A 27,658-nucleotide genomic window follows, 5' to 3' on the forward strand; every position below is an offset into this window, starting at 1 on the left:
TTCCTGTCGTGTTCTGATGATAATAACCTGATTAATAGAGACAAACAATGCAAGAGCGCGTAACTGTGATCATTTGACGCCCCCTCGCGGCCGACATGCAGCACATCATCCAAAAACATTGACATCCTCCATTGTCTCCTCAAACCAGTAACTCATTCTGCCTATTTATATGACATATATCATATGACGCAAAACCTCCGTGGGACGTTCAGTAAACGATCACAATGCACACTATCGCCTTAAAAAAAAAAAAACTCCAGCAACATCACGGCTTGCTCATTTTTATTATAGGCTAAATCATCTTGTGTCGATGCAAAACGTGAATGATTGAATCATAACAGGCTTTATGTTTAGTGGAGAGGGCAGAGGCGGCACAAAGGGGATCACTGTTGGCTGCAGATGCCCGTCTGTGGTGCAGTCGCCCTTTGAAGGCTCTCCAATCGCAGCGCATAGCGCGACCGAGGGAGGGCGGGGCTTGACCCCCCCCCCCCCCCCCCACACATCTCTGCTTCCAGACCCGGTTTAAGCACCGTGTCCCATTGACAGGACGGCGACAAAACCGAGCAGCGTATTCCACCGCGCGTCTCTGAACTCCACACCGTCAAAGTGGACCGGTGATGACTTGGAGCTCGCAGATTCTGGATTTCAGAGACTAAAGTGATGCGCACCTCCAGGAGGTCACCGTTTGGACAGGTATGAGACCTGTGGCGCACATGGATGAAGGACGAGCAGATGTTTAGTTGATCCCAGTGTGGATGTAGCTCCATATTCCACTTCTGCACTACCAGCAGGCCTGGCCCAGTTCAGCCCCACATGGATGGATCCCGCTGTAGGAGCTGTACTCATGGAATACAAAGCTCGTGCTGGTGAGCATGCCTGCCTGTCCGAGTCCACTCCTCTCTGGGAGCCTCTCCACAGCTCTCTACCCCCTAACACAGCTTCTCCACTCGGACATCCCCTGGTCGCTTCAAGCCCCCTCGCCATGAGGACGACTGCTCGGTGATTCTGTGCCTCTGCACGCCTGCACGGACCGGAGACCCCTATATTTGGATCGTGCTTTTTTTTTTTGGCTACACACGCAGGATTTATCTGAGCCGTGGGCTTCCTTTGTGTCAAAGGGCTTAACGTAGAGTGCGCGGACGGCAACAGAGCGGGGGCTTTGCTTCACCCGCTGTTGCGCCCAGCTGCTCTCTTTGTGGCCGGGCCGTGATGGCAGCCGGCCGGCCGGAGGCGCAGGACCACCCGCCCGAGAACGGCTTCACCCCTCTGGAGCACCCAGTGCCCCGGCTGCTTCCGCACATCGACGGCTCGGTTCTGCCGTCTCTGGGGGGCTTTGGGAAACATCAGAAGCAGCTCGTGGTCCTGACCTGGATACCGGCATTGTTCATCGGCTTTAGCCAGTTTTCGGATTATTTCCTCCTGGCTCAGCCTAATGGCACGTGCGTGCAACCCCTCACCAACGAGAGTAACTGGACCACAGCACCCCCGCAGTTCACCGTCCCCGGTGGGTCGCCCGCGCTGCAACCCAAAGGCAACGGCACCATCAGGGAGGGATACGGCGACGACAGCGGCGGTATGCTGTGCGCCTGCAAGGAGTGGAGGCTGGAGCTGCAGACGGGACTTAGCCAGAATGTTGTTACCAAGGTAACGACTGAGCACCATGATAGACCCACAGTGTATCTCTCTGACAGAGGAGACAGCTCTCTGTTCAACACCATCTTCATCATCTCATCACTGACCGTCTCAGTTTAGAGCAGAGCAGAGCTTGATACACAACTGACAAGTTACTGACCATAATATATATACTGTGTGTGTGTGTGTGTGTGTGTGTGTGTGTGTGAAGTCAGTATCACATTATTAATGAGAATATTCATCAACATTTAGACATCAAATTAATACCAAATCACATATAAAATAATCTGTGTGAGTGATGTTCAGTTCAGTGCCCTGTGTTCCACTGTTGTGCATTACATCACACTAAACACTTAACTTGTGCAAGGCTGGACTACCAAATAGGCAAAGTGGGCAACTGTCTCAGAGCCATAGAACCAGGGATGCACCCTTTTTTCCTCCCGATACTGATTCCGATATCTCACCTCGGTGAATCTGCAGATGCGGATACTGAGCACCGAGTCGCCTGCCTTGACATTGTGAATGTAACTAATAGCAGAAACACTGATATTTATAATGACATTGAAGAAGCTGTATCAATGTACCAATCTGCTGAACAATGATCAGTGTATCTTTGCATAGTACTACAGGGACCCTGTGTCCCAGATTTTCTGTCTGTTAGCAGTTTTTTGTTTATTAATTGTTAATTTATTTGGGAATATATATCACACTAAAGCACTGACATAAAAAAAGGTCTTCATGTGCCTTATACCCTAATCTTCAATCCATGTTTTGAAGACTGTTAGGAATGAAACTTACAATTATTTTTCATAGTCGATTAATCTGTTGATTATTTTCTCGATATCGATTAGTTGTTTGGTCTATAAAATGTCAGAAAATTGTGAAAAATGTCGATCAGTGTTTCCCAGAGCCCAAGATGACGTCCTGAAATGTCTTGTTTTGTCCACAACTCAAAGATATTCAGTTTACTGTCACAGAGGAGAGAAGAAACTAGAACATATTCACATTTAAGAAGCTGGAATCAGAGAATTTTGACTATTTTTTCATTATAAAATTACTCAAACCAATGAATTGATTATCAAAATAGTTGCAGATTAATTTAATAGTTGACAACTAATCGATTAATCTTAGTCTTAAAACCTTCATTATTTCAGTTTTGTGCTTATATTTTTCTTTTAAATAAAGTGTTTAATCACATTACAGTGGAGCCAATCCTGAGCCAAAAAACAACTTGTAGAGAGAGTGGAAGGAACGGGGGCCATCCTTTCATGTGTAAAATACAGAACTTTAATAACTAATTTCTGCTTTGGATCCAATTTAGACAGCAGCATTTTGTAAAATGATTAAAACTGTAGGGTCATAGCATTCTAGATTCCACAGAGAGTCGATAAACAGCAATGTTGAGTTTTCCCCCAACTCTGTTTTCTCAGATAACGCTGGTGCTAATAGCCCGTACATAATAAACCCATACTGCCTGAGTTCTCCACATCACCACCGGCCATTTCACAACCCAGACCATCGGTCATAACCAATAATCATCTCCTTCTCTGCTCCTCTGCGCAGTCGGCGGCTCAGCGGGGAGTTCTGTAAATCATTGTTAAACACCAAACACTATTTTCACACAGCTGAGTTGCTCTGCTGTGCTCTTCCTAGACACTTTCAGGGTTGTGCATAAGTATAGAGTACACATCGTGCTTCCACATTGTGTCCTTGGCTGAGTTTCAGATGCTGAGAGCTGCAGCGGTGCAGTGTGCACTGACCCATGGGCTTCAGAGGAAAGAGTGGAAAGCTATTGATTTCTGTTATGGACACGCGTCCACATTCACACACATGCTCCTCTCATCCCTCTCACGCGCTCTCTTTTTTTGCCTTCGAGATGCACGGTTGAATATTTCAAAAGTGTTTGCAGCATGTTTGCACACTCATCAGCCTTCACAAATTATCAAAACAGTGAGTCGGGGAGTTTGACAGACTTCTGATGAGAAAAGCCCACGTCTTTGTGGTTCTGTGCAGCTTTTCAGATGAAAACAGCTGCTGATGTTTAATTCCCTTTTATCTTTTTTTGGGGTGGTTTTCTCTGAAAAGTCGAATAACATTGCTCTCTCTGTGTTTCTCTCTTGTTTCAGTGGAACCTGGTGTGTGACTCAGCCTGGAAGGTACACATTGCCAAGTTCTCTTTGCTGGTGGGCTCCATATTTGGCTACCTAGTGATGGGTGTCATGGCTGACTGGTAAGCTGCCTTATGGTATTTATGTCTGTTTTGTGCCACTTTACAGCTTCTGTTAGTTAACCCTATACAATCTATTCATCTGAGCTAGAAAAAAAACACATTTTCTCACATCTACTCATATCTAGCCATGCAGATAGTTTTGGTTTTATTTGTATAGGCTTTTGTCTCTAAAATTTCAGCCTCTATCACAAAATAGTGGAGGTGAATGGAGTTTATTTGTGCCCTTTAAACTTTGAAAAATTATATTTAAACAAGACTAAGAGTGTAGAGCCACGCATGCTAGTGTCTGTGAGGCTGTACTTTGGCTGCACAGTGGTGAGTAATAATAATAATAATAATAACTTTTATTCATATAGCGCCTTTCAAGAAACCCAAGGACACTTTACAGAATTACTGTGGCTAAACTAAAGGAGGTTGTAAGCTGTGGTAAACATTTTTTAAATGTCCAGGGATGTAGCATTTCAGATATCTGCAGGGAGGGTGTTCCAGAGGGATGGGGCGGCAACACTAAAGGCTCTGTCTCCGAAGGTATAGTGTCTGGTGTGGGGAATGGAGAGCAGGCCAGCGTCTGAGGACCGCAGGTTTCGGGGTGGGGTGTATTGATGGCGGAGGTCGGAGAGGTACTGTGGGGCCAGGGCTGTAGAGCTAAATGCTTACATCCGCATGCTCACTTACTCACAATAACAACGCTAACAGGTATAGTGCAGCAAGTATAGTGTTTATCATGTTCACAACCTTGTCGTCAGTTTTGCAGGTATTAGGTCATAAACCAAAGTATTGGACAAATTTAAAATTTGAAACTAGAATCTAGAATAAAAGTCAGGGAATCATTAAAGGTATTTCAATTGTCGAATGTCTACAACAAAGTTCATGAAAATCCACCCAACAGTTGCTGAGACATTTCACTCTAAATCAAAAGTTTTGTGCCAATTCATGTGGATATATATATATATATATATATATATTCACTGGATAAGTAAAAACTTTGAACTGATGATGGCGCTAGAGGAAATGTCAGTGGACAACCAAAGTAGTCAAAGGTTTCCCCTGGGGACTATGAATATCTGAACCAAATTTCATGGCAATCTATCTGATATCTCTTGACATATTTCAGTCCGGATTGATTGGCCAACCGACATCGCCACCCCTGGAGCCACGCTACTAATGTGGCTAAAAATTCAACAGCAACAACTCATTCCAGAAACAATGGGCCTCACGCAAAAACATTTTGTATTCCTCTATTAAATCACTGACTTTTTTTCCAATGTCCCGATCAGTATGGCTAACCCACAGATCTTACTTACCTTGCAAAGGCAGCTGGATTCTCGCAATATCACGAGATTCCCCACGAATATCGCGGGATCACATACCACACGAAAATCCATCTCGTCATGCTTCAAGTTATTAGCCTGACGTCGTCATACTCAGAATATTATTATTATGGGGCGTGTTTCAACCAAACCAGGAAAGAAAATGCCTCTGCACTCAATTGGATAGACCTACAACCAATCAGAGCAACGGAGTATATGACGTTGCCGAATCCCGTAGGAAGGACGGCAAAAACATCTTTCCAATCGACAAATGCCTTGATCGCGGTTCTCTGTTCCTCTTTTAAAAAGAATGTGCTGTCAATATCTTCTATAACAGACGCAATGGTGGAATCTACACATCTCAATTCTCCAGCGGCAGCCATCTTTGTTGTAAACAAATTCAACCCAAGTGCTCTTTGGTGACGTGGTTGATTACGTTACTGTTGATCATCTGTCCATCATCATATAAAGCCTGCCCTGTCAATTTGATTGGTCCGAACAGCTCTGGTTCAAGCATAGTTGCTCCACAACGGATCAAGTCCAGACCGAACTTCCTGACCTGAAATGTTGTGGGCGGGGCTAAGTTCAGCTGGCATCCAGGCTATCAAGTTATGCGTTTGTTCCTGAACTACCGAACCAATCAGCGTCTGGTAAAGGAGCAACTGGCAGCTACAGGTGTGGTTTCGGCGTGTGACGGCCACGACTGTTCGCTTAAAACAACAATGGCGGACATAGCCAGATGGTTCATCCAATCCCCTGCCAGGTTTTTCTTCAAAGTGCCTGAGCTTTCTTTCTAAAAACAGTTTCCACTGATGGCATCTCAGATTGTGCTGTGTAACAAACCATCTGATGCGTCAGGTTAAGCTCTTACAGGGGAACAGGGACAATTTCTGCACTAGATAATAAATCCAATCTCTTCAGGAGTTACCAGGAGATTGTTGTCAGACAGACATATTGCTATTAAATTATTTAAATTACTTCTTTTTTTATTTTATTTTATTTATTTTTTTAATTGGACATAGAGCTGTAACAATTCCAAATTCTACTGTACAATTAATTGTCTCAGAAATAATTGCTATTGACAATATAATTGTCTGTTTCAGTCAAATTTAAAAATATTAATTTATGTATTACTTTCGCAAACAAATTTAAGTTTTGAATGACTCCCAGGATACATCTTTTGGTCTATATCACCCTTATGTGACCCAGATAATGTAAGAACACAGGTACACAGTCTATAAAGTAAACCACGCCTCTTTATTATCATAAAACAAAAAAAATATTCTTAAATGAACATAAAACTGACAATTACCATCAACAGTCACACCAGGGGCGATTCTAGGATCAGACCTTTAGGGGGGCTCAGCCCCCAATCAGAATGTATATAGTGCTCCCCCTCCCACTAAATCAGCAATCCCATTAGCCGATAATCTCTGAGCTAGCTACAACAACAACGTCAGCGTACAATTTTTGACACTATTAACACTATGATGGAACTAAACCTCACAAGTCACAGTGATAACGACCAATTTGACACAATGTTGAGTTTGAGCCCCCCCCTAAAGAGGGTATAAAATCGCCCATGAGTCATACCCCTTAGGACATTAGCTAATGTTAGCAATCGATTGCGGTTAAACAAAGAAACGGCGATTATGTGGAGAAAAAAAAATGTGATTTGTGTGATGATGGGATTGATTATGATTATGTGACAATTATGTATTCGTTGTTACAGGCCTACATGGACAATTAAAACCAAATATACTGTATCTGCATGGCTGAGATTGTCAGTCTGTAAACCGACCCTTTAAGTCACGCTGCTGTCCGGTATACTCACTGTGGTCGCGTCTGCAGCCTGTGAACACCCCCCGAGCTGCCTCGTGGGAAAAAAAAGTCCCTGTATTGTGTTTGGGATCAGTAACCATGGAAACAATGTAAAGAAAATGTGCATGCCAAAGAGGCCTCAGCTCTGACCCGACCCATTGACCTACTGACCCCCCCCCCCTTAAACCAGGAAGCCCACAGAGTCTGAAGCAAACAATGACTGGAATGATCCCTTTCACATCACAAGCTTCTTTTCTCAGTTTGTGACAGTTTTTTTAATCACTTTGCCACGTCTTTCTCCTTCTTGCTTCTCTCTGTTTCTAAAGGTTTGGTCGACACCCGGTGTTGATTCTCTCGGTGCTTTTCATGCTGGTGTTTGGTCTGAGTGTTGCCTTCTCTGTAAACGTCACCATGTTCAGCACCTTGCGCTTCTTTGAGGGTTTCTGCTTGGCGGGCCTCGCTCTCTCCCTCTACGTGCTCAGTAAGTACATGCTGTCACCTCCTCCGGCATGTCTGCTTTTTTAAAAAAAATGTATTTCTGCTTTCCTCGCTACTGTATTTCCACATTCCTGCTCCATCATTTATTGTGTTTATTTCATCTCATAATTAGCGCCTCATTAGTACAGTATGGATCCCTGGAAGGGACGTATGGGAGAAAAAAAAGAAAGACCTATTTTTGGAAAATATTTGGCTTGTGTCCCACTATAGCAACAACAATCCCTGCAGACTGACCAAAATCTGACTACTTTCATTCTCACATATTGTCATATAACTGTTGTCTTTTAAGAAGTGATTTTTTTGGTGTTTTCAGTTAGTATGTTGATTACACAGTAAATGACATAGTTATGCAACCATTTAACATTATCTGCTTTAATTCGTATTGTTGTTGGTGCAGAGACTCTGTCATTTTTATTTTTTGCAAGAGCATGCAAAGGCAGGCCTGTTTTACCTCCCTGTCCTAAACATTTCCCTCTATAGTATGTCCCCTCGGTGGCTCTGCATAATAGCCAGTGGCCAAGGTGACACCAAGCTAATAGCAATTTCATTTCTCCCGAGAGTGCCTAAAGCCCCCCGCACTGCACTCCCCGCTATCTCCCTGCGGCCGCCCCCCTCTTTCTCACCCTCTGCAGGCCTCCTCTCTGTCAGGCCAGTAGGAGATTAGTCATACATTATGTGTGGAGCTCGGGCAGACTTTAAGCTCGGGCGGTGGGGCGGGTTTTCGTACCTCTCTGCAGGGGGTTCCCGATAAAGCTCTGCTGAACTGCTTCTTAACACAAACAAACAAAATGGACGCCTCCAGGTCGTCTGCCGAGAGACTCCTGAGAGTTGGATTTAATCTGTGATGTATACAAAGGCAAACAAACACTAATAAAAATGCGTGGAATGGTATTTTATAGCCCTATATATGATGGGTACAATATAAAGACTCTCACTGTATGGGCTGAATGGGTGGAGGAAAATATCTAATTGTGATTTTTTTTTCGTCCATTATTGAGATTTAATGCAAATACTATCTATACATTTGAACGTCAGGCCTGTATTTATGCTTACTGTTAATCCAGTGCACACTTCCCCTTCTCCCTCTTTATCCGTCTCTACAGCTTGCTCATTCATGTCTCACACATAGACACACTCACACACGCTGTCATTTTCCTCCTGTTATTTCAGTCTGTTTGCCAAACTATGTATCTGTAATGGGATGGCAATTTTTCTGTATGTCACTTGTGTGCTCACTGTTGACAATGATGGGATAAGGAACTGTGTGTGTGTGTGTGTGTGTGTGTGTGTGTGTGTGTCTGCTGTTTGTGTGAGAGAACAGATTGTTTGCATGCACTTTGAAGAGCAACAAAAACGGGTGTGTGTGAGTTTTGCGTGAGGTGTCTGTTGGTTGTGTGAGGTGTAGATGAATACAGTAGGAGGAACAGCCGGCTCTCTGCCACAGAAAGAGTCGCTTTGAAGTAAACTCACAGATAACAGACACAACCGTCCCGTTAACGGTAAAAAAGACTAATGCAGAATAACAGCACACACGTTTGGATCTTCCAATAAACACATCCTCAAAGGCTAAACACATACTGTACTAACACATTAGCTGTGAGGCAATGCAACCCACACAGTGTTCTCATTATTATTCTATAACTAAAACAACACAGATGCAGAGAGGAATATGAAGTGTCTCATCACTCTACCTTGTTTCTGCTTTTATTGTTTGCCGAGAGAGGAACAGCAGTCACCCTGCAGGACATCAGTATTTTGGCGGTGACACATTGTTTTGTTGTGTTGGCTCTGTAGTCCAGTGCATTGGGTTTTCACATGAAAAATAATGGTTGAAGAAGTGACTTTTTCCACAATCTGGACTGGTCATAACATCAACTTCTTATAACTTATTCCCTGTTATATATATTGTTCTTAACATATATTATTTCTTTTCTGTCAAGCAATTCTAATTCTATTAGGTTTATATTCTTGTCTTTTCATAGTCGTAGTTAATATTTAATAATAAGCTATTGCACTGATCAATCCCTGCACGGTTCTCTTTTGCACTACCACCATTGCACACACTCTACCATAGCACCTTATCATGGTCATTTCATCACATGGTCAGTCCATACCAGACCTTTGTAATCACTTCACAAATTGTTAACAATTTAAATTTCTGTGAGTGATTTTTATGTATGTGAGATATATGTGTGTGTGTATGTGTGTTTGTTGTTTTATGGTTGTCTAAGCTACTGGATGCCTAAAATTTACCTCGGGATGAATAAAGTATCTATCTATCTATCTATCTATCTATCTATCTTTAGGCTTTAATTTGAAGGTGATCACATCTGTATTGCGTGAACACTGGATCCGTAGCTCTTTTTAAATAGTCTCGCGGTTTCACGACAGTATATCAGGACAGTGATCCTCAACATACAAACAGGCAGTGGTGGAAGAAGTACTTGTATCTTTTACTTCAGTAAAAGCAGCAAAACTGCTCTGTAAAAATACTTTGTAAACTGAGTAAAAGTCTTATATTCAATTTCACATTTTAATCAAGTGAAAGAACAAAAGTATTATCAGCAAAATGTACTTAAAGTATTAAAGCAAAAGTACTTGTTGGGCAGAATAAGTTAGATTATTACATTTATCATATTATAGGAATATTAGTGCTGATGCTGACATAAGCAGGCGTTTTATGTTACAGCTGGGGAAGGTGGCGCATATGTTAACTACTTTATATAGTATTGGATAGTTTAATCTATTTATAAATGAATCACTTTTTGGTTGTAAAATCTTAATCTGTAAAGTAACTCCAGCTGTCAGATAAATGTAATAGAGTAAAAAGTACAATATTTCCCTCTGAGATGTAGTGGAGTAGAAGAATAAAGCAGCACAACATTGAAATACTCAAATAAAGTCAAAGTACCTATACAATTACACTTAAGTATTTGTTTGTTTGTTTCTTTATTTACACATATAAATAAACTAAAAAGATACAATATATAATTTGCAAGGGAATGTAAAGGAGAATTGCTAATCCTAAAAACCCTCCAGGGGCTTGAAAAATGGCATTGTAAATGTACATATTTATTATATTATGTATTAGTTATTTTTCACCACTCCGAATGAGGCAACCACGTGTTTCATTCAGATGAAGAGTGTAGGAGGTCACTATACGTAGTCTCTCAGTTTTAAGGGCCCAAAGATAATTGTACAAGTCGGATACACTTAAATAGAAACCAGGGCCGAGTCCATCGTTAGCTTCCGGGCGTGCTCAGGGTTAGATCTGGGATTGCGGCGAACATCTTTAAAACAAAGTCCTACAGGGCAAGAAACGCGAGCAGTCAGACAATCACACAGGTTGTAAACAAGACAGCAGTTTAGCCAATCTTATTTGGAAGAGGAAACATCCATCACAGTTAACAAATCAACTGCGCTGTTCAACTTTGACCTACTGTTCTTACCATAGCTGTGTGCACAGTTTTCTTGTGCAATAAGGGATTTTCCAATTGCCTTCCATCTTGGCCACGTTCAGCCCTGACAAAACGTTGCAACACGTTTTCTAAAAACTGAAACGGGGGTGCATTGAACACTCTGTTGAGTGCACAAGCCTTTTTAGTGCGTTCCATTTACCTCAGAACTCGAAAGCCAATGCTGGGAATGACGTCACACCCGAGTTGAATGTGTTCCATTTACATTGGATTTTCATTGTTTTCATTAGCTCTAGCCAGGTTAGCCATTGTAAGCAATGCCAGTTTATAACAACGCATTACGCAGTTTTTGTGCATACAGACAGTGTGACAACATGTCCACAAATAGATGTTGGACAGGACTGTGTGACCGATTTAGTGTGACACAAATAAGACAGAAGTACTAATAACTGTATGTTACTACAGCTTTCACTACTGCTGATGCACAAGCAGCCATGTTGGATTTTTAACTCGGGGTAGTGCGATGCTGTCCGAGTTCCGTGCTTGGAAATCTGTGTTTCTGACTTTGACCTCAGAAAATCCGACTTCCGGGTACAAATGCCTTTTTATTACCATGAGTTTACATACACGTCTCTGCTGATTGGGTATCACCTGTGACAAAGCCAATAAACGAGAGACACACTCACTAAACAAGAGAAAACAGAACTCAAAGCCGGTTCACACCGTTCCGAGGAAACATGTCGTTCAACTGTCTCCAGCAGGTGAAACACAATAATCAGTTGGATTGAAGTCATGTGACTGATTTGGCCAGTCAAAAACATGTTAAGGTTTGTCCTTAAAAGATGGTTGCCCCGTCTGCATGTTAAGCATCATTATGCTGCTGCGTTGTGCTAAAACTGAAAGGGGGGGGGGAGGCTGTGTATAAAAAGGGACCGATGTTAACAGCCATTATGGATGTAAAACCCCTCAAATTAACACTGAAAGCCAGCACATTAACATCAGAGTCTGGTAGACTGCCGAGTGCTAAATATGCTGCAGCGGCGGGAAGCAGATCAGATCAGAGAGAGACAGAAATATGCATGCAGCACACGTATACTATATTATGGATGATTGTACAGTACGTTTGCATGTGTATGTGCTGTGGTTACACTGCTCCATCTTATTGTGACCATCTTCCCACAGAAATACTCTTTCCGCCTGCCTCTTCTCTCCCTCCTCTCACCCTCTGTCACTGTAAACGCAGCGCCAAATTTCTATATCTAATTCCAGCACCTCGACTCTCCTCTGCCTCATTCATCCTGTCCTCTCTCTCACTACCATTTCGTCACTACCAGCACGCTCACCCTCACTTTCTCATTTTCTCGAGGCTCATTTGAAATCTCTCATCGTTCGGTTTTCTCCCTGCAACACACAGCGAATAATAAAGTCCACTGGAGCTGCCAGCAGGAGCTTTAGTTTGCTCTGCTAATGTAAATGTGTTGATTTGTGTGTTGTGTGCACATTTGGTAGTTGCATTCTGGGTTTATTAGTTTGTAATTTAGCACCAACCTCAGGACCTTCCTCTGGGAGCGGGAAGGAAGGAGCTTTTGTCTCCTTGTATCTTTTTCTTTGTTATTCTTCCCATTACCCAAACTCATCTGGAACATATTATAAATAATACATACTCTGTTGGCTTTAAAGGCTGCTCCTTCGCAGCAGAGAGCAGACGTAATCAGCTTAGCTTTACAGCTGTTACGATGGATTCCAAATGCATCAAACGTCCACAGAAACTTCTCAAACCACTGCTGCAGCATAGTCAACTTCTCTGCCATTGATCCATAAGTTCATCATGTTCCCAACAATCATTGCTTTACCAAAAAAAGGCTAACTATGCTCCTTTATGTGGGGAGGCCATAGTGTGACACAGAAGTAGTGCATATAGCTCTGTTGTGGAGAGAAACTATGAGTGTTTGGAACAGAGGTAAAGGTTTGAGACTTGGGGCCCTATTTTGCACCTGGCACAGCGCAAAGCCCGACGCAAGTGGCTTTGCTAGTTTAAGACCGACGCAGTTGTCAATTTCCCGTCCAGCGCCCACGTCGTTTAAATAGCAAATGCACCTGCGCCCATCTTTGCGCCCATGGGCGTGCTGGTCTTACAGGGAGGTGTGTTCAGGTGCATTCTGGGCGTGCTGGTCTTACAGGGAGGTGTGTTCAGGTGCATTCTTGCTGTATTGCTATCTTGAGGCAGTGGGAAGTGATTGCGCCATTGACCAACAAAAACCTGGTCTAAAGTCAATAGCGCAGCATTTCATTGTTATTTTAACAGCGCATTAGTAAAATGTGCCTAGGCTTATGCACAGCACGCGCACACTATGCTTGTTACACACACAGGGACGCACTGCAGCACACAAACATGCAAAAGATTACAAATAAAAATATTATGGTGCAAATCCGCCATCATAATAGCAATGCGCCAAGGTATAAACGGACTGGATTTTAAAGGGAATGGGAGATGATCTCTGATTGGTTTATTGCATGTTACGCCCAAACACACCTATGAATTAATGAAGACACTAAGTACAACCCTTTTAAACAATGCGCCTGGCGCACAGACCCTTTTTTCTGCCATCAAACTAGCAAAAGTGGATTTGGACTTCGCCCTTAACGCACCTACGCCAGGCTCTTCACGCCGTGCGCTTAGGTCGTTAAAATAGGGCCCTAGGACTCAGTCAGACATAAGCTGTGGTAGGAGCATGTTTGTTTCAGGTACCAGTGAGACAATGAAATATGATCCAGGAAGTCCAGTTTAAGTATCCGATCCATGAGTTTGAAGGCTTCTCATACACCAAAACACAACAAGCATTTGAGTGTTTTTCAAGTTATTACGGCAGCTATCATTTTATCTTTCGTTGCAATGATCATTAGGATAACAAGTGAAATACGCATTCATGTTCATGTTGGAGACTGTCCTACCGAAAAACGCCCACGAGTCGTTTTTTCAAGCAGCATATAAAAGTAAACACCAAGGTTTTTTTCTTTACGGAACAAACAGACCTACGTCACGTAACAGGAAGTGAAGTATTGCTGATTTTACCCCAAACCACAATCTTTTTCTAAACTTAACTAAATAGTTTTGGTGCCTAAACCTAACAAAACAGCGACCATTTCACAACGTTACCAAAGTGTTTAAAACCGCAACAGTTACGTTCTCTGGTTTAGATAGCTCAATGGTGTTTTAAGCCCCCACCGTCAACTTCAAGGGACCTAACCCAAACCTAACCATTGCATAATCTTAGTGCCTTCCAGGCAGCGCTGCCTGGAAGTCAACGTTGGGGGCTTAAAACACCAAACACCGTTTAGATATGAGGTTGTATTTCCTGCCACAGCAGCAGTTTGAATGACGCCAACGCAGATGGACTGGCCTCATTCAAATAAACTCAATCTGAACGTGCCATCACTAAGACTTGACTGCCATTGGACTTGACTTGTGTTTTGACTTGGTAAGATTCTGGAACAATTAAAAATGAATAAGACAACATAAGCCAGGCCTTGCCAAATGCTGTGTTATAAATGTCACCATTCGGAGACCTGAAAGACTTGCATAAAGACTTGTCAGTTGACTTGTCAAGAACTTGAGACTTGTTCAGACACATATTTGACTTGAGAACCGTTCTGGGTCGGAACAAACAATAGCAAAGAAGTAAGATTGTGCTGCAGGAGAAGACAAGTTTTGGAATGTTTTAGAATGTTTTTCTCATAATAAATTGTGTCAACCTTTGAATTCAGGGTACATCCCATAAATCCCAACTGACTGGAGCTGCTGTAGTAAGATACAAGGATTTTCAGAGCCACTTCTCAAGGCCTACAGGGAGTGAGCATGTGGTGCTCAAAAGGTTGTTTTGTTTTTATTGAGTGAGGCTTGCAGGACCCAAAGGAATTACGCTGCAGTTGCTTTTACACCAATGGGACAAGGTTAATATCTTTGTCTCTTCCTCTCTGTCTCTGCTCCTCAGAGACTTGTAAGTAATCACAGAAACATGCGGTATATGTAAAAGTGTGTGTGTGTGTGTGTGTGTGTGTGTTATGAGCGGGGAACTACTGCTGACTCTTTCAGCAGGGGAGAAATACTGTCCTGTCATGCCTTTGTCAAACCTATCTGTTTCCCATCCCTGCCGCTCTAGAAGTCTTTCAGTTAAAAGGCAGCAGCAGCAGACCATTTTCATTATTTATTCATTTTGTTTATGTCATGTTCTATAAAAATGCCACAAAATAGGAAATAAAATGCTCATCACAAGTTTCCTGGGCCTAAAGTGACAACTTCATATTGCTTGCTTTGTTTGACCAATCTCAAAGGTATTTAATTTACAGTGATATAAAACTGAGAAAGGCAGCAAATCCTCACATGTAATAAGCTGGAATTAGCTAATGTTTGGCATTTGTATCCATGTTAGCAGCTCTAGAGATGGTAATATATGTCTATAGGTCAGTCGGTTGGTCTTCCACGGTATTATCTCAACAGCTACAAGATGAATTGAAACCAATTTACACACACACACACACACACACACACACACACACACACACACACACACGTTTTGGCTCTGGACGTATGCTGTTAGAAAGCCAATCGTCTCTGCGCCTTGTTCTCATGCCCTGGGCAAGGTTATCGAGGGAGCAGCAGACAACATAAAGTGTGTGTGGTGCTGTCAGCCATTTGTCATCAAAGATGAGTTTGGCCATTAGATCAGCTGCTTTTTGTTGCCTTCTCTTTGTTTCTAGCCTCCCTTGCTTCCATTATGTTTTTTTGTTTTCCACTCCCGTCTGCCGCTGACTGTTCAGATGTAAGGACAGTGGAGAAGCTGTTCGGTGAAAGGAGGAGGAGGAGGAGGAGGGAGGGAGGGGAAGGGGGTAAGGAGGGTGGGTAAAAGTGGGGGATGGTGGCTTTACAAAGGTTGAGGGAGCCACTTCAGCCCTGATGAGCAAGAGGAAAGGGTGGGCAGAAGGGTTGGGTGGGGGGGCAATGAGATAATCAGCACAAGGAGAGCCATTCTCCACTCAGCTGGAACAAAAGGTTCTTGCCAGTGAATGTGTGTGTGTGTGTGTGTGTGTGTGTGTGTGTGTGTGTGTGTGTGTGTGTGTGTGTGTGTGTGTGTGTGTTGATATCCCAGTAGAGTCAGCGGGATCAGAAACGTCCCCAGAGAGTTGGGGAGTGGTTTTTGTTTTGTGAGGTAGATTTAGAGATGCATTGCCTTTGCCAAGGTACAGTTTATGTCTCTAGTGCGCGTGTGTGTGTCTGTGTGTGTCTCTGTCTGTCTGATCCATGCCTATTGACTGCTGTTGAACCAGCGGTACCACAGAGACACAGGCCTGTGTTGTTTGTCAGATCAGTCACAGCAGTGGTGGAAATACAGAACATGCAAACAAACACCGTACCAGTAGGATTTTAAAGGTACCTGTACACTTTCCTTTTATGTTACGTCATACTACATACTGCTACCCAGAGGGAAATATTGAACATTTTACTCGACTACATTATTTTGACAGCTTTAGTTATTTTGCAGAATAAGGTTGCACATACAAAACATTAATCGTCATCGACTAATATATGAAGCATTGTTATGTATGCATAACTCCCTGATTGTACACCCAGGTACAACATTTAAATGCAACAATATGCGGTATATATAAAAAAATACATATAATACTACTTAAAGCTGCATTCATTGTTCTTTGGCTTGGACACTTGGGGCCAGCGAGACAAGTTGAAAAAACATATTCATCTTGTAAGTTGTTTCTTTTGGGTTTACCAAGCCATCCATTGTTTATACAAAATTATTGATTTGTGAAGCTTTGATAGATAATGTATGTATCGCTAAGTATTCTATTTAATATTTTGAATACCTATTAAATATTTTGTAGCAACTACAATGGGGACTACAATACATTTCATTGTGCAATCCTGTTTTGTATAATGACAAAAATAAAAAGTTGAGTCATTGAATTACTTCAAAATCATTCCTCAAACATCCATCACAGTTAACATGTCAACTATCACCATACGTGTAGTAGTGGGAATCACAGGGTACCTCACAAAACAATACAAATACATGGCTCTCGATACCGATTATATCACGATACAGCAATTCTGCGATAATCAATATATTGCTAGACAATGAAGGGTGTGCATCTTTACTGGCCTCACGATTCAATTTGATTACGATTATCCTGTCAACGATTCGATACGATTCGATATCCCGATGCATCACCTTCTCAAATTTTTTATGTATTTCTACACATGGTTTTCATCAACAAATTCCAGCAAAATCAACAAGCAACATCATAGGCAATAATCGATTATTGTCTGTCACTGCATTGATGCAGAATCATCCAGGTCCGCATCGCGATGCATCGATGCAATGATTAATTTCAACACCCATATAGACAATCCTATAATGATACATCACGATATCGGTCTGTCTATGAATACAAAATGCCCGTGAAATGGTTAAGTGCAGGTTTTCTCTCTTAAGTCATTGCAAGTCCAAACTGTTAGAAAACAGCACAATTCTGCAACACAAGTTTTTCAGTCTTTAAATTAAAATAAAAAAGAACTATAGAGCAACTATGGGTCCAGACTTTGGACTTAAACATGGCTGGGACATCTGTTATTGTCCTCAAACTGCGGTTCACCCTCCCGTTGAAAACCTCTTCTTCGGCTAGTTAACTTATGTTCAAGTTTCCCTCATTCATGTGTTGAGCGCCACCTCGAGAAGCCATTAAGTAGGGATGCTGGGAACAGGGAAATCTATTTAGAGCGCCTTATTTTATTAAAGTGCTCATATTATGCTTTTTGGCTTTTTCCCTTTCCTTTATTGTGTTATATATCTTTTTTGTGCACGTTATAGGTGTACAAAGTGAAATAGCCCAAAGTCCATCCCAAAGGGACTTACCATCTCCAACAGAAAACACTGTTCACAAACTGCTCCAAACAGCTCTATTGTAGTCCAGCCTTTACTTCAGAGACAAACGTGGTCACTTTGTAACACACGTTATAATGCTCACCTAGCTGCTAGTGTAGCACGCCCTCATACTCTGCTTCTGACTGGCTAGTAGTCCTTACCTAGGTACTGCGCATGTGCGACTCCCAACAAAGATTGAACAGAAGTGAGATGTCTCACTCTGTAGCTAAAACAGAGAGCTCAACACACAGGGTGAAAAGAGGAGCTGCAGCAATGTGCAGTACAACAAAAATATGGTGTTTTTTGAAAATTAAACCATGTAAACCTTTTCTGATGTAACCTCTAAATACAATTATGAACCTGAAAATGAGCATAATATGAGCACTTTAAATTAAATATCTATATTTGGTGCCAGCGTATTGATTATTGTATCGCACGAAGGACAACAATATATCGCCGTATCGACATTTTGTCCCACCCATAACGTGTAGGCAATTTGTTCATTGTTGAACACGGCGGACGTTTCGTTTCATTCACCAGCGTGTAGCGAAACGCGCCGTGAACTCCTTTGGTCTTTCTTTTATTTTGTTCAGTATTTCGAGTACAGCCCCTCTAAGTACAAATTTGAGCCTGAGCCTTGGGGTATTTTTACATTGTGGTATTACTACTTTTACTTTAGAAAAATGTCAAAATACTTTTTACACTAATGGCTGACAGACTCTGCCTTTCTTCTTTGATGCATAAAGACAGGGTGAGGAGAGAGAAGGAGGGTTAAGGATTACGGGTCAGTGTAATTTCCTTCATCTGTTTTGGTTCCTGCAGGGAGATATTAACTCTAAAAACTGTCTGTCTGGGGCTGAAGAGACCACAGATGAAGGGATTTTGCAGGAATATCTTTATTTCCTTCTAAATTAATCATTTTGCCATCTGTCTTTCATCTGAACATCTTTGTCATCTTTCTTTGTTTTTCTTTCCCTCCCTCTCTCCATGGGTCTCCCTATGCCTCCCTCTTTATTAGCATTCCTCCAGTGATTCCACTGATGAATGCAGGGACTTTTTCAAGTCCTTTAGAGGGGGAAAGTCATTTGTATTCTACCCCTCTCTTCCAACTTTCTCCTCTCCCTCCCGTTCTCTTTCCTCCCCCTCTTTTTCTTTTCCTCCACAATAAGAAGTGATGGAACACGAGGCCAGGTTAGTGAGTTCCCCCCTGCTCGCTCTCCCTCCCTCCCACAATGGTCACCTTCAAGAAGACCTTGCCATATGGGCCAGGCCATCTGGACTGTACCATGTTACAGACAGTAGGGGAGGGGAAGAGAGCCTGGTCGGGGGGAAATTAAGGGACGGTTGCAGTGAAACGCTCACAGAGCAGCTGAACCGTCTCAAAAGCTTTGACGCGTAGTCCATCTGAAGTTTATAAAGAGGTCTGGTGTTAAACTAGTGTGCTCTCATGGGAAGAATTAGTAATTCTTCTCAATTATTCACAGAGGAAATTCAATACTGGCCCTACCATTTAACAAACACACACATCACGCTCTTCCAGGCCATTAAGGCTGCTGCCTAGTTTATGATGGTAATCACATCCACAGACATGTCGCTCATACATAATTTACTCGTCTCCACCGGTGCACCAACACTTAAAGAATCTATATTTTATGTGAAACTAAATCTTCCTCTTCCTCGCCTCTCTCTGTTTCAGGGATTGAGCTTTGTTTGCCAGCCTGGCGCTTCTCCATGACCATGGTGGCCAGTTTTCTGATGGTGGGCGGGCAGCTACTGATGCCAGGGGTGGCCGCTCTGTGCCGCAATTGGCCGGGCCGGGATGATTGGCAGGTCCTTCAGATTGTCATTATCAGCCCTTTCGTTTTGATGCTGCCCTACGTCTGGTGAGTCCCGCCCTCTGAGGAAATCCACAGGAGGTGGGGGGGGATTCTTGTCTCGCTGAGCCAGGCGATGGCTTGTACAGTACACACTGCACTACACAGTACTGAGCAGCCTCTGCTTCAACTAACAAACAATACTCTCTTTCTTCTATTGTTTTTCCTTCTTCCCCCATTTTTGTTCTTCTTGCTTTTTCAAATTTCTTCTCATCCTTCTCTCCTCTCTCTCCACGTCCTTACCATCCCTCTCTTTCTCTCACTCTGCAGGCTTTTTCCCGAGTCGTTGCGCTGGTTGCTGGCCACCCAGCACTACAGGCGGTCCAAAGCCATGATGCTGCGCATCGCCAGGAAGAACCAGGTTAACACGACAACCGAGCCGAGTGGAGTGTTTACAGGTGAGGCGGCGTTAAACAAGAACGAGTTATCCAAAAATCCATTTCGCTATGAATGTATACTCTCTTTATTCACGTCACAATGCAAATTATTTTAAATTGTAGATGACACTTGTTATGTTGTAGCTGCTTCTCGGTGTGTGACGAAATGAACATGCAACTAACACAGACACTCACTCACATACAAAGACTTATGTAAAGATCTCCTTTTCCCAATTGTTTCTATGATGAAATGCAATTGCAATCAAACACATCAAACATACACACATACATATACATATATATATACATATATATATATATATATATATACACATATATATATATATATACAGATACATATATATATATATACACATACATATATATACACATATATATACACATATATATATATATATATACACATATATATATATATATACACATACATATATACACATACATATATATATATATATATATATATATATATATATATATATATATACACTCCTTTAGATCTTAAGATCAGTTAAGTCAGACTTCTGTCTAAGGCTGCCACTAATGACTATTTTCATTAGAGTTTAATCTGTTTTGCAATTTATCATTTCATTATAAATGTAAGTAAATCGTGGATCACAATTTCTTAAAACCCAACGACAAGTCTTCAAATTGCTTGTCTTTTCCGATCAACAGAAAAAAAAACCAAAGATATTCAATTTACAATATTAGTGGGCAGTAAATAATCACATATGAGAAGCTCGAAGTAGTGAATTTTGGGGATTTTTTTTCTTGATAAATGACTTTTACAATGAATGGACGATCAAAAAAGTGGATAATTAATTGTCTTGCCATCGTGCAGTCCTTAAAGAAGTGACCTTAGACCTCTCCCCTCTCTGCCCCCCGACATCTATTCCGCCCCTGCCTTGGTGATTGATTCAGTGTTTCTGACTCTACCAGTGGCTGAGCAGACAGATAGATGATGAGAGTGGGCATAGGGACATGCTATATCTGTCTAAAGGCCCCACAGCGCATTAGCTTCTCTGTGCTAAAGGTCCCTTAGCGGCAGGCCTCTCATTACCTTCTGTAAGGATAGGTCTCAAGGTGTGCGTTTCATGTGTCCTACCAGAGCTGGAGCAGGAGCTGCACAAGAAACCCCAGAGGACCTGCATTGTCAAGATGATGAGCACCAGGAACCTGTGGAAAAACATTGTGGTGCTGTGTGTCAACTCGTAAGTGTGTTGTGCCCGGGCTGGTACAGTTCCTTTTCTAATCAAAGCTAACATCCCTTGTGTTGGGAGAGCATGAATTACATGAGCTCGCCCAAATCCGATCATCGGGCCCCAATTTAATAAGCGCAAGTTTTGGTTTCCGAAGCGGCCAGGCGCTTGTTGTGTTGCAGCCTTGGAGCACAGTAAGCAGTGCTGTAGTGTGGCTTTATTTTACATTGAAAAAGCCCTGTAAAACACCATTGAATCAAAATAAAACTAGGCATGTGACCCGTTTCAACTCCACCCATGTTAAACCCATGCCACTTTCCAGTTTTAGAATATATATATATAGATATATAAATATTGCCCCTCCAGCTATTATATTATAACCAAAAGGATTGATTCACACGTTTGATAGCCGCATTCCTCTCAAGAAAATCAGTTTATTATACTGTTATGTTAACATTTTCACTAATGTTATGTGTAAACCTCAGTCGCCCCTTGGCAGATGCATGTCTCAGGTACTACCTCCCTCTCCACTCTCTTATTTGTGTCTCTGTGTGTTTGTGCAGGCTGACAGGTTATGGGATCCACCACTGCTTCGCCCGCAGTATGATGGACCCGGAGGCCCAGCCCACAGCTTTGTGCCACGCGGACTATTACACTATGGCTGGCATCGCCGTGGCAACCTGCCTGGCGCTTTGCCCCGCGGTGGGGTTGATGGGTCGCCGTGGAGGGCTGCTCACCTTCATGATCATAACAGCCCTGGCATCACTGCTACAGCTGGGGTTACTCAACTGTGAGTTATCACACAGTCAAGCTTTCCAGAGTTGCACCTGTGCAGTTTACAATAATAAAACTCACTAAAAATAGGTTACATTGTTTTGGAACAATATGTCTTGGATTTCAGACAGAAGTAAACAAAAGCAGCTTCTCATTTTTAGCTGGCGATCATTGATTTTGGTGTCTGAAATGACAACTGTTGATGGCATGTCTCAGTGTTTCTCAAACGTTTTACAGTCCTGTACCCTTAAAGGCAGGATTGGTAACTACAATATATAACGGTAGCAGGACAGAGCTGCTAAAGTTGCCTTAAACTAGGGATGCACCGAACCCAGATTTTTGAGGTTCGGCCGAATACCGAACCCACTGGTTAAGGTTCTGCCGAACCCCGAACCGAATCCTACTCCCATCCTCAGTCCATTAACACAGTAAATGCATTAATGAAGTAAACAACGTGTGGTTAACACAAGTTTTTAGCTGTAACTGTCCTTCCTTTGCGTTACCTGAAGTTGCTGCATTTTGGCTGCTGCTTCATGCACAACTCGTATTCTTTCGGATGTTTCATAAGCCTAACAGGGGCGATGTTGTGTATTGTTTAGGGTCCTTGCCACCACGAGACAAATCGGCATTGCAAACTGAACATGTAGCTGGACTTGAATGGCCTTCTTTTGACTGAAAGTACTGCCAAACTACACTTTTTCTGCTCACGAGTTCCATTTTCACTTTCTCATAGCCTACCGCATTGAACGCTCCACCTACGTAAACACCTTCCCGTAATCAACGGCGGTGCCATTACGTCGACTAGCATAGCGCGCATAGTGCAAGCATAGAGTCAAAAGAGTATAGAAGTAACAAGAGGCGAAACTCAATAGAACGTTGTGGTGCGTTCAGTCCAAGATGGCGGAGCTGCAGCTCGGTCATGAGTGCGTTTGTTGCAATGGAACGTTCTATTGAGTTTCGCCTCTTGTTACTTCTCTTTGGTAGAAGGTTCGGACTCCGTCAAAAAGCCCAATATTCGGCCGAACCTGAACCCGAACTCTGGGTTCAGTGCATCCCTACCTTAAACGCTGATATAATGTTAGCATCATCCAGGATCGACTCCCAAAACGAGGATATTTCTAACCGCAAAATAATACACTTACCTATACTAATGTTATGCTATCCCTTGGCCTTGGAAGTAACACTAGGTCACAAATGTAGGAAAGAATTTTGTTGGCCAGGCATGCTACCATTAGCGTCCTACTGTAAATCTGTACTCCTTCCCTTACACTTTTTGCTTGTGTTTTTGTTTTGTTTTGGAAAGGCAAGAAAAACCTTCAAAACTGTTCATATGCTGGATTTATATAGGAAGCATTCTGACTAGTGTCCTCATGTGCATTTCACTTAATTGGCATGTCCATGAACAGCTGGAAGACAGACTTGCTTAGTTATGCGCTATACGCTATGGTTGGACTATTGCTGATCGGGGAAGATTTAGCAGAAGTTCAAGTACTACAAAAATCTGTTCAGAAAGTTGGAATTTAACAGTAAAGTTAGTTTTACGCGCACATTTTGCATCCCAGCCATTGAAACGGTGCAGGCTGCAGTTCAACTCTGTCTAATAGGAGCCTCCTCTCATTCTCCCTTTTTCTGACCTACATATGCAGTACAGTAGTCATTATTTCAGGCTTCAGTGGTTAACTGTTCAGAGTTCTCCTGAAGGCTTTTTTTAATCTTGCTTGTTATGAGTCAGCACTGTGCTTCCCTTTGTGCTTACTAATGACATGTTCTCTCTTCTTTTCCCCAATACTCTCTAATGGAATCCAGTGATTGGGAAGTACAGCCTTCGCCATGACATAGGTACAAGTACAATTTGTTTATTTGTGATACATTGTAGTCTAATTTCAAGGTCCCTATCCTTTCTGCCCCTGGACGATGTTAAATTAGCTGTTTTGTTTGTGTGTTTCTGGTATTCTTACGTTTTTCTTGTCCTCTTCTGGCCAGTTCTGAGAGACACTCTGAACAGGAAATTCTCGGTGGCCTTCTCCATCATCGGCATGTTCTCCTCCCATGCAGTCAGCACACTCAGCATATTCTTTTGTGCTGAAATCACTCCTACTGTCATCAGGTAAGCCTGGGTGGTCATAAACATAAAATACAACACTTACGGGAGCTTTCTGCAGTTGGCGAAATGACTTCTTCTGTGCAATCTGGGCAGTATATACAGTTGTGTTCAAAATAATAGCAGTCCAACATCACTAACCTCATAAATCATTTTTTTTGGTAGAAGTGATATTTCTACATGGCAAATAATTTACTAGTAAGTGTTGTAGAGTCATAGAAAACCAACAGACCCAACAGTCATGACATGCATGCTGCTCATTCTGTGTAATTGAATCTGTAATTGAAAGGGCATGTTCAAAATAATAGCAGTGTTGTGTTCAATTAGTGAGGTGATTGATTCTGTGAAGAAACAGGTGTCAATCATGGCCCATATTTAAGGAAGGAAGGAAGCAAATGTTGTGCATGCTGGTTATAGTGCATTTCACACTGAAATACTCAGCAAAATGGGTCGTTCCAGACATTGCTCTGGGACTTTGATTAAAAAGTTGATTGGAGATGGGAAAACATATAAAGAAGTGCAGAAAGTTATAGGCTGCTCAGCCAAAATGATTTCAAATGCCTTGAAATGGCATCCAAAGCCTGAACGACGTGGGAAAAAACGGTCAACTACCATTCGAATGGATCGAAGAATAGCCAAAATGGCAAAGGCTCAACCAATGATCAGCTCCAGGAAAATCAAAGAAGACTTAAAGTTACCTGTGAGTACTGTTACAATCAGAAGAAGGCTATGTGAAGCAAAGCTATCAGCTAGAAGCCCCCGCAAAGTCCCATTGCTGAAAAAAAGACATGTACTGAATGGGTTGAAATTTGCCAAAGGACACATTGACTGGCCAAAGGAGAAATGGTGCAACATTCTGTGGACTGATGAGAGCTAAATTGTTCTTTTTGGGTCTAGGGGCCGCAGACAGTTTGTCCGACGACCCCCATGCACTGAATTCAAGCCACAGTACACTGTGAAGACAGTAAAGCATGGTGGTGCAAAAATCATGTTATGGGGATGTTTCTCATACTGTGGTGTTGCGCCTATTTATCGCATACCAGGGATCATGGATCAGTTTCAATACATCAAAATACTTGAAGAGGTCATGTTGCCTTATGCTGAAGAGGAAATGCCTTTGAAATGGGTCTTTCAACAAGACAATGACCCAAAACACACCAGTAAGCAAACAAAGTCTTGGTTCCAGATGAACAAGATTGCTGTTACGGTGTGGCTAGCCCAATCCCCAGACCTCAATCCCATAGAAAACTTGTGGGGTGACATCAAAAATGTTGTTTCTGAGGCAAAACCCGGTAATGCAGAGAAAGTGTGGAATGTAGTTCGATCGTCCTGGGCTGGAATACCTGTTCACAGGTGCCAGAAGTTGGTTGACTCCATGCAACACAGATGTGAAGCAGTTCTCAGAAATAATGGTTATGCAACTAAATATTAGTGCAGTGATTCAAAGTAAAGCAAACCCTTGAGACATTTTTCAGTTGATACAGTAAATGTTTCAGTTTGTAAAGAAAAATGCAAATACTGCTATTTTTTTAACATCCTAACATTCCTTTTTCTTCACTTTCTGTAAAGGTATAACACAAACTTGATCAATTTTGGTCATGTTTTGATTTGGAATTGAATGTGCAGTGTTCCCAATGCATTGATATTATGGAATTAAAAGCTATTCTAAGGATTTTAAGCATTATTCACTTTTTTTTTTTTTAAATCACACTGCTATTATTTTGAACACAACTGTATGTGCAATATGGGGGGGGGGGGGGGTTCAGTAGGTTCTCTTTCTTCTGTGTATGTGGGGGGAGGTTGGGGGCTTTTGTGTGAGGGTTATTGAATGTTAACTGTAGTTGATCGCATTTGTATGAGACAATTGTATGTTTATTGTGCGTTTATGTCGCAATTCTTTGTTCTCTCAACTGCCCAAGACAAATTTCTCCTATAGGAGACAATAAAGGCATATATTATCTTATCGGCTGCCTATAGTAAACTATCTGCCATACACCATGTTACGTGTCGAAGTGTAAAATGTGTGCAGTTAAGTGTCCACAAAATTGACCACAATTGAAAAATGATGAATATTTATTAGAAAAGGAATAGCGAATGAATAGCCCTACTTTGTGTTCCAATGCCATACTACACACTCATTTTAAGCAGGTGTGAGTATGTAGTGTGCTAAACTTGCACAGCCAGAAAAGTGTGTGCGTTCTCCTTTATTTTTCGATTGCTCTATTAAATGTCTAAAGTCTTTAGCTGTGTATTTGTTAAATTTAATTGACAGTGTGTTTCCAAACTCACAGCTTAACTGATTGCCAAGCATGAAAATACATTTCCTGGTAGTAAAAAATGGTAAAGTACATTGATTTATTGTGTACTAACTGCAAAAACAGTACACTTTGACAATGACTATAGGGTCCTCCATACCACATATGTAATCTTTGGACACAGCTCTTGTTCTCACGTTGCTCATTGGCTCCATCTTGTGGTGTGGTTGTGACTGACAGTTGAGTGTGGACTTAGTGCACAAGGGTTCAGTATGATTCAAACCAACTAGTTTGTATGAAGTGTCATCCAAAGTTGTCTATCAGCACAAGTGTTTATACCTGCTGTGTGGCCACACTTGAAGGCGGGGCCAAAACATCGGCCTTCATTGTGAAGGACGAGACAGGATGAACGGTACAGATGGGGGTAAAGGTGCAAATATTCAGTCTCTCCTCAAAGGCACTCATAGGGTGCTTTTCATTATGCTAACGTGTCTCTTCCCTCACTCGCGTCTTAGCCCTTCCCGGCGAGGATGTGTGAGAGAGAGATGCAAAGAAGAGACATGAGGACGGAGCTGCCAAATAAGAAATCCTGTTTCAAAGCGTCAGTCTTAAGCAACGTCAGTTACTTATAATGTGCTGCTTCAAACTGTGTGCCACATGTGGAGGTACTAGGGGCGCACGATTCAGAAAATGTCACGATTCGATATCGATTTTCAGGCTCAAGATTCGATTCAAATCGATTTTCGATTAAAAAAGAGATTCTCGATTAAAGAAACGATTCACAGTATGTAAATGTAGTTACTTTTCCCATGTGATTGCAGTAGAAAAATATGAATCGATTTTTGGAATTCTATGAATCGATTTTGAATCGGTAGAGCTTGAATCGCGATTCGAATGTGAATTTATTTTTCTGCACACCCCTTGGAGGGAAGTACATTTATTTATAAGTCATGCCACTTGATAAAAGACTTCTGCGTCAGATACCCCTGTGTTTTCCCGCTCTAAGCTCCTCCAGAAGCCTCCTCTCCCTGAGGTGCATTTAAGGGATTGGAAGACTGTCAACGATGGAGGGAGGGGAACGATTTCTTGGTCACGGGAGGAGAAAGGAAGCATAATGAAAAGCACCCAGGGTGTTGCACTCGTTTGCAAAATGTCAAATGTATGAGGAATGAAAAAAAGAGAACTTGAGAGACAAGTTCCCACCTGGCTAAT

At 42.1% G+C, this 27,658-nt stretch overlaps 1 protein-coding gene across 1 annotated transcript in view; it reads left to right on the forward strand.

Moving 5' to 3' along the window:
- Positions 1-1,209: 1,209 nt before the first annotated feature.
- The window catches only part of LOC116038108 (solute carrier family 22 member 23), a 28,058-nt gene continuing 1,609 nt past the window's right edge, over positions 1,210-27,658 (forward strand). Inside the window, exons 1-9 of the mRNA XM_031282308.2 lie at positions 1,210-1,644; positions 3,759-3,862; positions 7,320-7,474; positions 19,542-19,728; positions 19,990-20,117; positions 21,226-21,328; positions 21,880-22,106; positions 23,897-23,929; positions 24,074-24,197. Of these exons, the coding sequence (XP_031138168.1) occupies positions 1,210-1,644; positions 3,759-3,862; positions 7,320-7,474; positions 19,542-19,728; positions 19,990-20,117; positions 21,226-21,328; positions 21,880-22,106; positions 23,897-23,929; positions 24,074-24,197 (1,496 nt within the window). The remainder of the gene's footprint in view (positions 1,645-3,758; positions 3,863-7,319; positions 7,475-19,541; positions 19,729-19,989; positions 20,118-21,225; positions 21,329-21,879; positions 22,107-23,896; positions 23,930-24,073; positions 24,198-27,658) is intronic.

The sequence above is a fragment of the Sander lucioperca genome, chromosome 11, assembly GCF_008315115.2.
Source record: "Sander lucioperca isolate FBNREF2018 chromosome 11, SLUC_FBN_1.2, whole genome shotgun sequence".
Classification (NCBI taxonomy): Eukaryota; Metazoa; Chordata; class Actinopteri; order Perciformes; family Percidae; genus Sander; species Sander lucioperca.